The 16,910-nt window shown below is 38.4% G+C and overlaps 2 protein-coding genes across 2 annotated transcripts in view; one reads left to right on the forward strand and one right to left on the reverse strand.

Moving 5' to 3' along the window:
- Window positions 1-625: 625 nt before the first annotated feature.
- LOC125039587 (methionyl-tRNA formyltransferase, mitochondrial-like) lies at window positions 626-3,070 on the forward strand. The gene is made up of 5 exons (XM_047633711.1): window positions 626-1,020; window positions 1,196-1,390; window positions 1,513-1,635; window positions 2,125-2,303; window positions 2,487-3,070. Exons 1-5 carry the CDS (start codon window positions 752-754, stop codon window positions 2,942-2,944), a joined length of 1,224 nt encoding a protein of 407 aa, XP_047489667.1. The 5' UTR covers window positions 626-751; the 3' UTR covers window positions 2,945-3,070.
- A 7,658-nt stretch (window positions 3,071-10,728) lies between these two features.
- LOC125039510 (leucine-rich repeat-containing protein 47-like) overlaps window positions 10,729-16,910 on the reverse strand; it is a 6,567-nt gene continuing 385 nt past the window's right edge. Inside the window, exons 1-6 of the mRNA XM_047633532.1 lie at window positions 16,579-16,910; window positions 14,725-14,912; window positions 14,235-14,399; window positions 13,546-13,781; window positions 13,270-13,372; window positions 10,729-13,151 (exon numbers count right to left, since the gene is read on the reverse strand). The exon at window positions 16,579-16,910 is cut by the window's right edge and continues 385 nt beyond it. Coding sequence (XP_047489488.1) covers window positions 12,888-13,151; window positions 13,270-13,372; window positions 13,546-13,781; window positions 14,235-14,399; window positions 14,725-14,912; window positions 16,579-16,910 — 1,288 coding nt within the window. The 3' untranslated portion in view covers window positions 10,729-12,887. The remainder of the gene's footprint in view (window positions 13,152-13,269; window positions 13,373-13,545; window positions 13,782-14,234; window positions 14,400-14,724; window positions 14,913-16,578) is intronic.

Genomic DNA, 16,910 nt, shown 5'->3' on the forward strand with positions numbered 1-16,910 from the left:
CGAACAGATCACTACTGTCAGGAGTGACAGTGGTGACAGGAGGTGAAAATGGAGTTAGTAGGGTCCACTATTTTCATTGTGAGTGACGAAGATCGACAGGATTAGGAATATATTGGGAAAATAGCTCAGGCAGAACAGTCAGAAGTCTGAGGCGAGGTTGAGATAGATTGGGCATAGACAGAGGAGTGATGCGGGAAAAGGATGCTGAAGATATATCCCTCAGACAGGAAAAGAAGAGGAATGCTGCAAAGGAGGTTTGTGAATGGGATGAGCGAGGACATGCAGACCGGTTGGTGTAACAGATAATGCAGAGGGCAGAGCGAAATGGAGACAGACGACACGTTGTGGAGCAGCCAAAAGGACAGTTACTTTATATATAACTATACTGGCAAATTAGTAATAAAAATAGACGTTATTGCGAAATGTTTGTAGTACTGGCAGAGAACATAATGCAGAAATGTGGAGGTACAGTTGGGGGTAATAGTCTTAGTTACTAATCCGTATTCAATAGTTTCAGCCCAGTTTATACAATTGATCAGTGTGTATTTTGCAGAAATGCTATCTGCACGGAAACTGATTGAGCCATTAATAATTAATGGATTATGGAATAGTAGCCCATTTGAGTCGCATGCACGGTTTTCATTTGCGAACGAATTATGCGAACGAATGGCCGGGTAAACATTGCGGCTGGAGGTGCAGACGAATTAAATTTTAACATTTTTCGTTGTGGCTGATTACGTAAACCATTAACATGTTAGTTAATCTAGGACGTAGGCTTTTCCTGTTAAGTGATGCGATCGGAGGTGTTGGATATAAGTATTCGAGACTGACATACTCTTCAAAAAGATATTGGACATGTTACGGAAGACTCATTCATAGTGAACATGGGAAGAGGAATGTCGAAATCAAAGACAGAATTTTCGAACAGAGAAAACCACCGTGGGATATCATGTTTTTTGGAACAGATGAGTTTGCACTAGAAAGCCTTGTCGCCCTGCACAATGAACAAAAGAGCGAGAGGTAAGCATTTTTAGTACATGGATATGTTATGGGCAATATAACAGAACTATAATTTGTATTATCAGGAGATGTATATAATGATACAGATTTTTAAAAAAAACAGTAGGTTAGTATAATACAAATGAATATTATGTGAAAATATAACTTAATGGACTGAGTTCCCTATATATTTCAGTGGCTTAATAGGGAAGCTTGAAGTAGTGTCAGTTTCTCTGAAGAAAATTGTTCCTGCAGTGAGTCGCTACTGTCGAAGTGAGGGGCTTGTGCTGAAGACCTGGCCTGTGGTGGTACCTGCTGGGGCCTATGATATTGGAGTTGTTGTTTCATTTGGACACTTGCTACCAGAGTCAATCATAAATGCATTTCCTCTGTAAGTCTTGTAAGTCATTTCTTTATGATGCTCTGACAGCTACATACCTGGGGATACAACAGCAGATTCTTATTTAATTATACAGAAAATGTTTAATAGATACTTTGAACTATCGTCATTAGAGGGATCCTGAATGTGCATGGCTCGTTACTTCCGAGGTGGAGAGGTGCAGCACCCATTATACATGCTCTGTTGAATGGGGATCAGGAAACAGGAGTAACAGTCATGAAAATTCAACCAGGAAAGTAAGTTTTGGGTAATACATGTTTCATGTTGGATGTCATGGTATTGTCTTGTGCAGAATAATGGATATACATATATATATATATATATATATATATATATATATATATATACACACACACACACATATAAATATACATATATATAATAAACACACACACACACACACACACACACACACACACACACACACACACACACACACACACACACACACACACACACACACACACACACACACACACACACACACATCAATATATATGTATTTATGTATACATACATACATACATGTATTTATGTATATGCATGTATGTATGTATGTATGTATGTATGTATGTATGTATGTATGTATGTATGTATGTATGTATGTATGTATGTATGTATGTATGTATGTATTTATGTAGGTGTTTATAGTAATTCTGCTATATGCAGTATATTATTGATATTTATGTAATAGTGTGATTAATTAGTTTATTTCTTATGTACAGGTTTGATGTTGGAGAAATTGTCAGCCAGGCATCAATACCCATCAGCTGGAATACAATGAGTGGTATTCTGACCAAACAGTTAGCAGATCTTGGAGCACATGAGCTAATAACATCTTTGAAAGGATTGCCAGGGAATCTACAAGCAGCTACACCACAGCCTAATAATGGAGTCACAAAAGGTACAAATGATTTAATTGATATTTAAAAAAAATCTTTGAGGATACTTTTTTTAAAATAGTACAACTTAGTGCAATACTACATTATACTGTAGACATATAAAGGAAAGAAATCTTTATATTTGCTTTTCATAAGTGTCAGACACAAAAGATATTAAATTTGCTTCTGGAAATGTTCTCTTTCAGCCCCCAAAGTCAAGGAGGAATCCTCCAGAATCAATTGGGAAAAACACACATGTAGAAAGCTCCAAGCTATGTACAGAGCATTGGATGATTACTTCCCTCTTTGGACCCTGTGGCATGGAACACCTGTAAAATTACGAGACATGGTTATGCATGAGGAATGGTCATGCTTTGTGCCTAACAACAGAGAAAAGTGCAACAAAACTAACAATGTAGAGAAAGAGTTTACATTTTCTGAAAAAACTAGTAATACAAAATGCAAAAATGAGGATGTGAAAAGTCTATCACCTGGATGTACAGTGTTCAATAAAAAGACTAAGGTCCTGAGTGTTCAATGTGCAGATGGTTGTGTTAGTTTTAAGAAAGTGATTGTGAAGGGGCGTAAACCCATGAGTGCTAAGGATTTTTATAATGGATTTATTAGTAAGAAAACTAGAGATTTACATGCATTTGATATCTGAATTTTAAATGTGCAATTCAGCTAGTAGTTTCATCATCCTAAGATGATAGTTAAACAATTGCATTTTTTCTGTTTAATAGATAATAATTATATATTATTTATAAAATATAAAAATGAATTAGACACATTTGATTTTTTCTTGACCAAGTAGGAATAATCTGAATATGCATCCTGCGGAAAGTTATTTATCACTGTAATAATACTTAATATTGAACAAGGGGGCACTGTCCCAGATTCACATTCAAATAATAAGATATAAATAAGACAAATCCTCACGGGCATGGCATGTACATGCCATACCCACTGTGAGTTTACTTTATTAATTTTTTGCACGTAGATGGGTACACTTGTACTAAGTCACCAATGAGCCCATTACGAGTAATACCTGTCTCGCCTGTTTACCCTTTTCCTCAATATACAAAAATATTTTACGTTATCTTATTTTGCTGTTACTAATGTCTATAACATTATAGTAATTATGATGTCTATAATAAAAATAACACCATCAGTATTCATAGCATTAGTAAAGAAAATGATTTTCCTGCCAATTCAAGGAAATATGAAATAAGGTAAGGTCACAAGGTCTACTAATTGATTCCTTTGTAGCTAAGCACCAACAGAACCATCTATGTGTAGAGACATTTCACAAAAAGATAAAAAAAGAGCACAGCATTTTCCCCGGTGGCATGTGCTTAATTCCTTGTATCTATAATATGTGGGACTTTAATAGCAGTAGACTTTTTAAAGTGAAGTGCATGATGGTAAGTAAGTACTAAGTAAGTAAGTTCTCAAGTGCTTTCCTTTTTTCAAAATGAATTAATGACAATGAATTTGATTTTAGGTAATGTCATATAAAGAAAATATGCTAACTTCCATGCATTTCCTTGTTAAAGCATTCAAATTCCTTTACAAATATAGTTTCCTGAATAGACATGTGTTCTTCATAATTCTTAAAAGTATATTTTAAAAATATGGCAAATGCAAATATGTCATCAGCACTTCTGTTAGCACTTTCAGAGGATACATTTTTTGCTTAAAATGTAGTATTTCGGATAAACTTTTTTGAAACAAAGAGCAATATATTTTTGTATGGAACACTTCTCTCAGTGTACTGTCTAATTATTAATTGTGATCCAGTAATTTATTATGAATGTAAAAGTGAACTCATACAATTGGGTGAAACAAGAATGGTCCTTATCCAAAAGGATGTTAAAAATCTTTTGACATACAGTTTCACTGCTTGTAAAAGATTATCTAAAGCCTATAATATGAAACTTCATGATAACTGAAGAAGTATTAGGAAATACTTAATATTTAGTGAAAACTTTCTATCAAAAACTTCTTGTATCCTTACAGGTGATTTTCTTACAGAATTAAACTTGTAATATAATATTTTTTTTTACTGAATGGGTCTTATTAAGTTCCACGTAAGAGAAAATTTTTATCAGCTAATGTGCCCCTAAAATCTATAGTTTTTATGCTGCAGTGATCATTGTTTTCCTGTAGACCATTAGACTTAATTATTTCAAATGGTTAATGGTTAATGGTTAAAGGCAAAATAAATGTGCTAGACATCTAAGGTCATGTAGCACTATAGTTAATGTTAGTGAAGGGTGTTTGGGTTAGTGATTAGTTGTTAAAGCTGGGTTAAGGGATTGGTGAGTGAATGGGTTAGGGTCGGATAAGGTAATGTAAAGGATTAGATCAAGTGAAAGATACATATGCGTTTGAGGAAGGAAAACAGGTTGTCAAAGCAGAAAGTGTGAGATTCTGTAAGGATGTCTGATAAGTTGAGATGTCTATGTAGGGAGGATAGGTGGGAGAAAGTAGAGGTACGGTCTGCTTCAAAACGTGGGCATGACAATAGAATATGTGGGACTGAAAGAGGAACATTACATAAGGGACATAGGGGTGGATCGGATTGTGACATTAGATAGGAGTGTGTTAGACGGGTGTGGCCAATGCGTAAACGGGCGAGGGCCGTCTCCCAATGTCTGTTCCGATGGAATGGAGCTGACCAGGAGGAGATTGACAGTTTTACAGTATGTAATTTATTAGTGTGGAGACTTGACCAAAAAGATTGCCATCGATTATACAAGAAGGTCTTAAAGTGTGGGTAATAATTCGTGGCTGGGATATGTGAGAAACGTGGTTGGTTTGATGTGGACATAGCAGCGTAGCGTGCTAGAGTATCTGCCTGTTCATTGCCGGGGATTCCAACATGGCTGGGTACCCAGCAAAATTTGATCGTTTTATGACGTGTGGACAGGTAGAACAACCAGTTCTGGATCTTACAAACAAGGGGGTTGGTCGTGTGTATTGACTTTATGAGGGTTAATGAGTTACGGGAGTCAGTAAAAATTGTATAAGAGGAAGAGGGTAGTGAGTATATGTGTTTTAAGGCAAAAAGGAGAGCATACAGTTCTGTAGTAAGGACACTGGATTCAGGAGGGAGGGGGTATTTGAAAGTACGAGTTGAGAAGATTACTGCAAAACCAGCACCGAAGGTGGTTTTGGAGCCGTCAGTGTAGACGGGAATACTGGAGGAATGAGTGGAGGCATGGTCAAGGATATGGGTGAGAAAGACAGTTGGAGGAATATTTGATTTTGGTGGGTCAGGGTTGACAGAGGAGCAAATATGGGGGCAAGGTATAAGCCATGGAGGGACTGAATGGACAGAGAACGGGAGGGGTCGGAGATGGGGAAAAGGGGAATGGGAGAGGAGGTTATCCATGCGAGTGGAGAAAGGGGTAGGTAAACGGGGAGAAGAAGCAAAGGTAGGAAGTAGGGATCGTGGGATAGTTAGTTTAGTGAGGGGAAGTTGGTGGAATCGAGCATAACATCGGAGAGAGAGAAGGGCACGGCGTCGAGAGAGAGATGGTATGCCTGATTCAGTTTACAGGCTCTCAACTGGAGAGGAGCGGAAGGCACCTAGGGCTAAGCGAAGACCACAGTGGTGGATTGTATCAATATGAGCAAGGAGAGAAGTTGAGGCAGAGGAGTAGATATGGCATCCATAATCTAGAGTGGAGAGGATCAAGGTGACATGAAGATGAAGGAGAGTTTTGCGATCTGAGCCCCAGGATAAATGGGATAGGGTTTGTAAAATTCGGAGACGTCGGCGAGCTTTTTCTTTGATGTAAAGAATATGGTCTCGCCAGGATAGTTTGGAGTCAAAAATGACGCCTAGGAATTTACCAGAGGAACGGTGTTGAAGTGGAGTGTTATATAAGAAGAGTGAAGGTAGAGGACCTACACGTGTGCGAGAGAAAATAATGGAGAAAGATTTGGAGGTAGAAAAGCGGAAGTCATGGTTTGTGGCCCAGGAGGAAACTGATGATATTGCAGATTGAAGAAATTGGTAGAGATTTGGTATGGATGTGCCAGAGGCATAGATGGTTAAATCATCAACATATAGTGATGACCGGGCTCCTGGTAGTAGAACTGAGGCAATGTCATTTACAGCAAGAAGGAATAAGGTGGTACTAAGCACACTGCCTTGTGGGACACCTTCAATTTGAGGAAAGAAAGATGATGTGGCAGAGGCAATTTTGACCTGGAAAGTGCGTTGGGAGAGGAAAGACTTTATGAAGACACCCATGTTTCCACGTATGCCTAGAGAGGACAATTGTTGGAGAATATGGTACCTCCATGTCGTATCATATGCTTTTTCTAGGTCAAAAAAACATAGCTAGTACGGATTCATGGCGTGCAAATGCGGATGTAATAAATGAGCAAGGGGGTCAGCTGTGCTTCGGGCACGGCGGAAACCAAACTGGGAAGGTGAGATAAGATTGTGGGATTCAAGATACCACATTAAGCGGAAGTCAACCATTCGCTCTAGTAGTTTGCATAAGCAGCTAGTTAGTGCGATGGGGCGATAGTCTTGAGGGAGGGTACCCGATTTATTGGGTTTTAGGAAAGAGAGGATAAGAGCTTCTCGCCAATGAGAAGGAAAATTTCCTGATGTCCATATGTGGTTGTAAGTTGTTAATAGGAAGGATAATGAGGAAGATGGGAGTTGTCGGAGCATACGGTAGTGAATACCGTCAGGGCCTTCATGAGTGTTGCGGCACGATTTTAGGGCAGCATTGAGTTCAGAGGAAGAAAATGGAGCATTATAGGACTCAGCAGAGGATAGGGTGAAGATAATGGGGGTACGTTCCCTGATGGTTTTAATAGAAGAGAAGTGTGGAGAAAGGTGAGAGTCATTACTGACCTGGCTGAAATAGTCACCCAGTTCATTAGCGACTTCGGGAGGATCAGAGATGAGGGTATCTCGAATATGGAGGACGGGGGCTGGATGGGGGGGGATGTTTGCCTGATAGTTTATGGATCCGGCGCCAAACATTTGAGCTAGATGTAGAGGATATAATTGAGGAAACATAATTTCGCCAGCTATTGGTTTTACTATTTCGGATTGTACGACGAAAACAGGCAGATGCTCTTTTAAAGGAGATAAGAGCTGATAGTTGATGAGGGGTACCTCGTTTGTAGCGGTAACTGTTCCAGGCTGCACGTTTTACACGGAGTGCTTTAGTGCAATCAGAATTCCATCATGGAACACATTTGGAGGTATAGGGTCTTGAGGGATAGCTGTATGGGCAGCTCTTAGGACTGTAGTTATGAAAAATTGTATCATTTCTGATACGGATGAGAGGGATGATGGAGGGGTATGAATAGTAGAGACTGAAGTGAAAGTATGCCAGTCAGCTTTATCAAAGCACCAGCGTGGGGAGTTGGGAAGTGGTACATATGAAGGTGGAGAAAGGAGAACTGGAAAGTGGTCTAGAACTGACCAGTGGAAATCTAAATGAAGAGAAGGGGAGCATAGAGAGAGGTCAATGCATGAAAAAGACTGCGTGCGTGTATCAAAGTGTGTGGTGCGATCTGTATTTAGAATAATAAGATCAGCTGTGGAGAGGAAGCGTTCTAGAGCTCGGCCACGGGTGTTGGTGATAGAATCACCCCAAAGAGTGTGGCGGCAGTTAAAATCACCTACTATGAGGAAAGGTGATTGAAGTTGGGAAATTAGGTTTTCAAAAGCAAATGGGGTGGGAAGGGGAGAAGTAGACTGAAATCACTGTGATCCAGCGGCGAAGAAAGATACGAATAACTGTACAAGGGACAGTGGTTTGAAAGGGAGGTATGACATAAGGTGTTTTCTGGTTGATAAGTATAGACGAGACATAAAGGGAGTGTGGGGAAGAAACAAAATGGTAATTGGGGATTGGTATTGGAGAATGTGTAAGAAAAGTTTCTTGGAGGCATATAATGGATGGGTTATAAGAGGAGAGGATATGTCGGAGGTCAGGTCTGTGAGAGCGGAAACCGCGAATGTTCCATTGAAGGATTGTTATACTTTCGTTGATTTAGTGGCAAAGATTGCAGTGCTTGTTGGAGAATTTGAAGGGGAAGGTGCTAGAGGGTGGGATAAAGAATGAGGTTGGGGAGGTGGTGTTGTATCAGGAGGGGTGTCGGGAGGTAGAGGGTCTGGGGAAGAGGGTATTTGTGACATGAGGGATTCACGTGTGTATCCAGGAGGGAGTGGAAGGGATAGAGGGGATGGTGGGAGGGTTAATACAGGTAGGGTTGGAGTCGGGGGGGATGGGTTTTGTTGGGATGGGGTAGGATGATTGGGTGTAGGGAGAATATGAGTAGGAGGAGGGTGGATATCGGCAGTCACTTTGAGTGTGGAGGGAGCGGGAATTGTAGAATTTGAAAAGGATGAGTATCAGTTTGGGATTCTATTATGTAGTTCTGGATATCTTCAAGAGTTTCTGTAATGGGGTTGGTTGTAGAGTTTTGTGAGATAAAGGTTTTCTTGTGAGGGGGGGGGGGGGGAGATAAGTCTGGTGTCTGATAAATAGGGGCAAAGGAAGGTGGAGGTGATTGTGAGGTAGGGGAAGAGGGGGTGGAACGTTTATTCTGTCTGCTGCGGGTAGTGCGGGGAGGGAGAGGGGAAGGTGTTGGGGCTGTAGTAGAGATTGGGGTGTCTGGATTTAGGATGGCAAAAGAATTTGATTGGGTAGAGATTGGAGTGTCTGGGTTTAGGATGGCAAAATAATTTGACTGGGGAAGGTAGGAGGTAGAAGAGGGGAAGTTAGATGGAGGGGGGTTGGGTTTAGGAGAGGGTGTAGGAGCTTGGGGGATAGGGGAATTGGCAGAGTGAGCGACATTACTGGAGTAGGGGGTAAGAGAAAAGCCTAGTCGACGTGCTTCCTGTCTGGCTTCACGTAGAGTGAGTCCAAGTCTGAATCTGAGAGTTGCTACCTCAAGACTCAATAAAATACATTATGGGGGCCGCCACAGTTTGCACATGTGCGTGATTGTGCAGAGCAGTTTGATCGAGTATGGCCAGGTTGGGCACATAGCGGGCATCTGGCTGTGGAATGACAGTGTTTGGCTGGGTGTCCTAAACGCCAACAATTTTGGCACTGACGAGGAGGAGGTTGGTATGGTCGGACAGGTAGGGATTCCCCACCTATGTAAACATTAAAGGGAAGGTCATGTCTACGGAAAATAATTTTGGCAATGTTGATGGATTTCTTACGATTTCCTCTGGGAGGAATGGAGTAGCATTGTACATATGTTGCATCATAGTCTGTGAGACAAGCGAGTAAGTCCTCTCCACAATCTGACCATTTTTTGTCATGGATTGGGCAATCTATTTGGGAGATAGAGACAGTTCCGGTGCAAGTATTGAGGGTTGGATGAGGTTCTGTAGGGATGGGATTACCACATAGATCAGTTAGTTTTGTTAATGCTATAGCTTGGTTTTCAGTTGTTACTGTGACGAGACGGGAGTGGTCGGGTCGGCTACGGAAAGAGACTTTGCCTACTTGTTTTTGGAGGCATTGTTGGAAGAGGAGGGTGTTTTGAGAGTAGGGAGCTGTGGGAGGGATCACGAAAAATCGGTCCCATTTGGCTGGGCTAAATAGAGTATTTAGGATTCTTGTAGAGGTGGGGGTAGTAGAAGTGCGGGGACGTGTGGAGGAGGGAGTAGTGTTGAGGAGGGTAGTGTTACGGGGAGGTGGGCAATAATGTTGTAAGGTAGTAATAAGGGGAGATGGGGTGGTTGATGAAGAAGGTTGTGGGAGTAAAGGTGTTGAAGTTGAGCATGTTGGGAGAGTAGGAATGTCTCCTGGGGGTTGGTTGTTGATTAGGGTTGATACTGTACTAGTATGCATTGATGATGGGGGAGTTGTTCCAGTGTTCGGAGCCGTGGTCAAAGGGGAGCCGGGATTGGGGCTATTTGATAAAGGGGCAAGCCTCATTGCCCCTAAAAGTGGGGTTACATCTTCATTATTAGCCATAATAAGCCTGGAGTATGTTGGGAAAAAAAAACAGTCCACCCCTCAGGGTCCCCTTGAGGGGTAAGGGCCAGCTATGGCAGGGGAATACCGTGCCCATGGTTCCCTCAGTCCGTTCAGGACTGACACAAAGTCAGTCTTTCATCCTTTCAGCATGGCTCTCACACCTTAGGAGGTGGATAGTAGAAGGGATTGGTGAAGAAACTGAAACGAAAAGTATGAGTGGGAAAAAAAAACCATGCAAAATTAGTTGAGTCGATGGCTGAGTCCCAAGGTTGAGGAGTTCCCATCATTGGGTCTCAGTCTCCGTCTCCTAAGCCCCCCCACGACAACAACGGGCAAAGGATTGGGGGGATAATTATTTCCAAATATTTTTGCAAGGGTAATCTAAAAATAAAAACTCCATATCTTTTATCAATAAAGAATAACAGTGCCACTTTCACACGGCTTTGGGAAAAATAAAGAAACTTCATAGAACCATATACAATTTTAATTATGAAAAAATACACAAACCTGATTACACATCTTAGCAAACTACACACTTTATATATGGTGATGTGTTGTCTAAATAATGTACCAATTTTCTTTAAATAATATTTAGTATATGTGACAACTTACCACCATGAGAAAATATGCATTACATTTCTCCCTTTCTGCAATAACAGATGTCTCATTCTGGCAGTGAATTTACATATACTAGCATTCACTTGAATGTGACATTGTTATAAGAATGTCAGTCATTCCTGATGCATACTTGAATTTTCTATAATTGTAATCCAAAATTTCCAGAGTAATGTAAAGAATTCCTTTGATCTCCTTATCAGTGCCATGCATCTGCGATATTAGTATACTTTATCAACTTTAATAAAAATTTCCTTGACTTCAGTCATATGTCTCTCCATATGTCTCTTTCTGAATATGGACAACAAAGACAAAAAGAAAGAAAAGGAAAGAGAAAGGAGGGAAAAAAAAAATACAAAACAATATTATAGCAATGAATCCTAAAAAAGGTAATTTCTTGCACAACAAACAAAGCAAGTTCTTATTTTGAAAAGAAAATATACAAGTTTGCAGTTTTTATGCATTCCTTACAAAATTTTGCATATATGAAAGTTCACTCGTAAAAATACATTAAACTGAAAATTCAGCTGCTGCATAATGTTATATTTATGTCAAAATTTCACTAATGAGGATATTTAACTTTTGTAATGCCTATAAACATTAAAATTTTACATAAACTGTTTTTTATTACTACCATATATACTACTTGCTCATTTTATTCTGTATATCCTCAATCAAAGTAATTATAACAAACTAGTACATCAATCTTTTTCATTCTTCAAACTTTGGGTTGGATGCTTTAAGATGTTAGTCCGCAATTCAACTTAGTTTTGCATATTTCCCATACAGCTTCATTACCATCATTATCTTTACCTGGCAGTAGATGTCCTCATTCATTTCTTTTCTGTACTGGTGCAAGTTTACAAAATATGAAACAGAACAGGATATTCAATCAATATAAAGAAGGAACAATGTGATTATGGAATTGGGTCTACTTTGAGCATTGTTTCTTGCATGCACATGCAAGATGACTTCTTAGCTTGAAAATCTTTTTAATTTATCAATTTCATATAGGGCTTCTTAGTTGTAACTAACTAATTATTCCTTCTTCTTACAAATGCATTTCATGTACACCTCTTCTTTTACTCTGATTCTGATACGCACTGGACAGGCTTCAACTTACTTCCAAACATCCTCTTCCCTTTCTAAGGCATAATTGTAACTTAGGCACCATTAAGATGCATGGGTAGATGCCATTAATGATTATAATTTTAACATGGGCTTAAACCTAAGTATGAAGAAATCTGCTGTCCTGACTTGCATCTCCTTAACTTATAGAAAATATAAAATGCTGTGCTCTCCCATCTTTTTTGGCCTAAAATGTAAAATGCACAGGAGTATCTCACCTGTGTGATTTCCTCCAAAATGCAGCCTGTATCTTCAACATCTATTATTTTACCATCTTACTCGGTTCAGATTAGTGCATCCACTAATATAACCTTATGAGAACTTTATTTTTACTGAATACATGCATATGTTTTATATAGAAACATACATTTTTTCTTATTTGTTACTTATGCACATGGGTTAATGCACTTACATAATGGAAATATATCTGAATGTAGGTGTTGTGTTTAATATGAGAGTTGCCATTGTTCTGATATCCATATGATTATAAATGACCATGACTTACAAAAGAATGCTATTTTTTAAGAACAATACGTGACTGAACAAAAGTGATTACGTGATAGAACATTGAAAAAAAAAAAAAAAAAATCTTTGGTGTTACTTAGATCTGAATCCTAACAAGGACATAATTTGTTTCATAAATACAATATATATATTAATCACTTTGAGACTAATTTCATCAGCACTTCAGTGAATGACAGGATTCAGCAAATCAATGAATGACTGGATGAATGAATTCATCTGTCTGAAAATGCTTCTGAATATCAGAAAGAGAAATCACACTTGTAGATTCAACACAATGAAGATAATAATTAATGGGTATCTGAACAACACATACCCAAAATATCACAATTCCAAACAGGTATATAACACTAATGAGAGTTATTTCTCAGGCATAACTACCCTAACCTTCATATTTTCATACTGTAGGTCTGTACGAGATGGATACAATACCTTAAGCTTTCCATCTTCATCTTCTACCCTAACCTGCTGAACTGTCATGACTGTTTTATCTCCTTCATTCCTCTCTGGGCAAAGGTTACTCTGCATTATGACCTGCAGTAGAGCATCAAGAACCTCTTTTGCTTTCCCCAGTGTTTTGCCGCTTGTCACTTCTATGAACACATCTGTTGTTTCCTCAGTAATCTGTGAAAAAAAAAAAAAAAAAAAAAAATAATCTATCGCACATGTGGATTACAGTTATATATAAATGTATGCAAAGTCTATATATATATATATGACAAAGATATCTTGCAGGTATTACCTTTGTGTTATCTGAATTTGTGATAGGTGGTAAAGACACAACTGTTCCAGCAGAATCTTCAATACAAGGCCACACATTCCATGATTCAACTATGTGAAGGTACCTGAAACATTATATGTCAGTAAATTCAGTTCTTGGTCAAATAAATTTAATGTTCAATAACACATTAATGAGTTTTGCTATGGATATGTCTACACACCTGTGTACACAGGTATATACACATATACACATTAGTGTCTCTTGTCTACAAAAAAGCAAGGGAAGCAGTATTCTTACTTATGAAGTCCAGTGGGCATGTTCTTCTTCATCTGTTTTCTCTGTGCATCTGCCTCATGTTGCAATGCCGCATGCAAAGCCTTGGCAGAAATCTCCTTGCCTCTTGTCAGTGGATGGATGACAATCTCTTTTGGATCACGTGCAGTGTACTTCAAAGGTCCTTTGATCTTTGCAAGGTCATGTGTTGCAATAGTTGCAGCAAGCCTCTTCTCACAGATCCCTTCATGCAGCTTTGTCTGATGATTGCATAATGTTATGGTCAGCTTTCCCTATCATAATTTGTATAGTTTTTAAAAATTATTTGTTACACTACCTACTTTTGGTATTCTGACAAAAAAAGCATAATAAAGCACAGTCAAATAACAGAAAGTTACAGAATAACCTCATAGGAAAATAATAAATATAAAAAGAAATGATTTAGGGAAAGAAGAAAAAAGTAGGAGGCACAAACTGGTAATCCATACTCAATAATTTTAGCTCAATCATAAAGAGCAGTAGTTCTTCATAAAGATTACAGAATTCACAAAATATTAAATATAAAAAATATGAAAATTAGAGATAGGATAAAAGACAATAGGTGGAAACTGTTCATCCAAACTAGATAATTTTGTAAGGGATAATTTTTTTTCTTTTTTTTTTTAATAATATAACTCTATGCAAAAATATACAACTATGTAACAAAACCTTGCCTGCAGAGAGATGAATTTCTTGAAGTTTTCTCCACTCAGGTCTAACTTTTGAAGAATGCAGCAGACCATGTATGGCCTCACATCCTTCACAACAGGATCTACTCGTATTGGTGGCGTTTCCTCCGTCAAACTTACAACACGAAGCTCATTGCATAACTCATCCATCTGATGATAAAGGTTTACAACATCATGGAACACTAAGACTTAGAACAATACATAGGCTTATAATAGATATAAAGATACCTATACATTTGTGAAAACTAAAATTTCATATTACTCAAATCTCCAGCTCTGAATACATGTAACACTTGGGTGTACGTGTCTCTTATAAAATTCCTTATAATATATAAACTGATACAGCATCCCTGGTAAATGAAAACCACAGGCAGACTATTAGAGAACATGTGAAAAACACATGCTAGTAAAAACAATTATAGTTTTGGTTAATTTTTTTATGTAGATCACATAAATTTTTTTTAAAATTTCTTACCTGATCTTGATCCTTATTCTTTCCTTTCCCTCCTTTCCCTTTCTTTCCTTTACCACCTCCCTTTCCTTCCTGTACCTTGGGGCAATGTTGTTTCACGTAATCCATTACTTGCTTTGGGAGACATCTGTCAGATTCAACTAATTTACGGAATCGTCGGTCGGTAAGAGGATTTCCTTTAAGACTCAGTTCTGAAAAGCAACACATTGAATTAATTACACATTTGTACAAATGGTAGTTACAGCTGCTGTTTGTACCACTCATAGAAACAAATTGTGAGCATCTATACAATGTGGAATTTTTGTTTGGCATTTATATCTCTTTCCACCATACAATCAAATTGCTGTCCAACTTCCTTAAACAATGGATAGGTCTAGCTACTTAAAATACATATATGTGTAACCAAAATTGTATAAATGAACAAATTCTGCACTACTCTTACCTAACTCCCTCATAGTGTTTTTTATAGCCAAAAGTTTATCTTCATTCAAATTTAGTTCACACTAACCACAAGACTATGTTAGGCCTCAGATTTTACTTCATAAATCTCAATGAGGAATTGAAAATATTATAAACTTTTAAAGATATCATTTACTTTGGAGATATATTTCATATATATATAATCTCAATACAAATAAACTTCTCAAGTCTGCTGAAAAGCCTCCCACTCAGGGAATGGTGAAGAACCTCCACCACATATATTCTGGGAAGAATTTGAACTGGGTCAAACTGGGTCTTTATTTCATGAGGTCTATAATATCTATCATACTAAAATAGATGTGGTGGAGGTTTGTTAGCCATAGCCAGAGAGCTGATAGGCACTGAGGGCCACCTATAGATCTCCATAAAGCTAATGATGGGTGCCTGTTAAATATTTACTGCACATTTCAAAGATATCTACATCCACATCTCATGTGGGTGAATGAAACACAATCATTTACTTTGAGTATATAGACATTCTACTGATTGCTTCCTTCATAAAATACCTTTATACAAATCAGCTGTGAAAATAGTGATTATTAAAATCTTAATATTTCATTACTGTTGTAATATACAGTTAATGTTACTGAGAGCGATATACAAAGATAAAAGGAAATGGACACTGCCATCTTATAGAGCATAAGAGTCCTAAACAACACAGGTACAGCAGCAGTGACCTCCTATTTACCACTGCACATCACCCTCACACAGCCATGGTTTTTAATGTTAGGAGGCTTGTCCCATGATAGGTAGGAAAGGTTAGGTTTGGAATTTTGGGTTCGCATGATTGCCAGGTTTTGGGACTTTGTCTCTGTGTTGCTCTCAATAACAGATACCTAATAAACAAATGTTATCTAATGCTTATCAGAACCAATACCATCGGCATATAATATTCATGATTTTCATTCTGTATACATGAATAATCACTGGTATAGCTCCAGTTTTAAAAAGTTGTATGATACAAAGTAAACTTTGCCTATAATGGACAGAATGACAAAATGTAAGACAGGAATGCCCTCAAGACTGTTGGTTGGAGTAATACTGATTTAGTCTCAAAGGGTTGCAGTCAATTCATAAATAATTACCAAGACTTTCAATTATTTCCTGAACCTTCCTGTAAAACAACACGAGTCATGGATACTTCGCTGTGTGTAACTGGGACAAAAAATAACAATTACAAAAAAAAAATTCTTAATCATATCGTCATTCTGTCAAAATCCTAAAATATAATTACATAATGATACTCTAATTAAGGTTCATTTCAATTTTAGTACCTTTGTTCCATAATTGCAAGCAAAATCTTCCCCCTAAAAGGGTGTTCGTTTCAAAATGGGACTAACCATAGCAGATGTACCTATTGCATGAGATGACACTAACCTTTAAGCTTAATGCAGTCGAAGAGCTCCCCAGGAACCACTTTGATGCTATTGTCTTCCAAGTCCAAGTGCTTTAGGGATGGAAGCACCTGCACAGAAACGGGGATCTCACTGATGTTATTTCTTGCAAACTTGATATCAGCAAGGAGTGCAAGAGAATCATGACCCACATCAGGGAACTCAGTCAAACAGTTCTCCCTGGCATCCAATAACGCCAGATTGATGCAGTTATTCAAGCATGGGAGGGACGTGAGCTTGTTCACACTGACATTTAGGTTTGTCAGGCGTGTCAGCTGACCAATTTCCTCAGGTAACGTAACAAGGAAATTCCTC

This window comes from Penaeus chinensis, chromosome 27 (genome assembly GCF_019202785.1).
Source record: "Penaeus chinensis breed Huanghai No. 1 chromosome 27, ASM1920278v2, whole genome shotgun sequence".
In the NCBI taxonomy this organism is placed as follows: Eukaryota; Metazoa; Arthropoda; class Malacostraca; order Decapoda; family Penaeidae; genus Penaeus; species Penaeus chinensis.

Excerpts from the sequence above, each read along its gene's own strand:
- LOC125039587 (XM_047633711.1), top strand. The coding sequence starts at position 752 with ATGTTAGTTAATCTAGGACGTAGGCTTTTCCTGTTAAGTGATGCGATC. Across the intron at positions 1,021-1,195 it reads AATGAACAAAAGAGCGAGAG|TGGCTTAATAGGGAAGCTTG; the intron begins GTAAGCATTTTT and ends TATATATTTCAG. Across the intron at positions 1,636-2,124 it reads ATGAAAATTCAACCAGGAAA|GTTTGATGTTGGAGAAATTG; the intron begins GTAAGTTTTGGG and ends TCTTATGTACAG.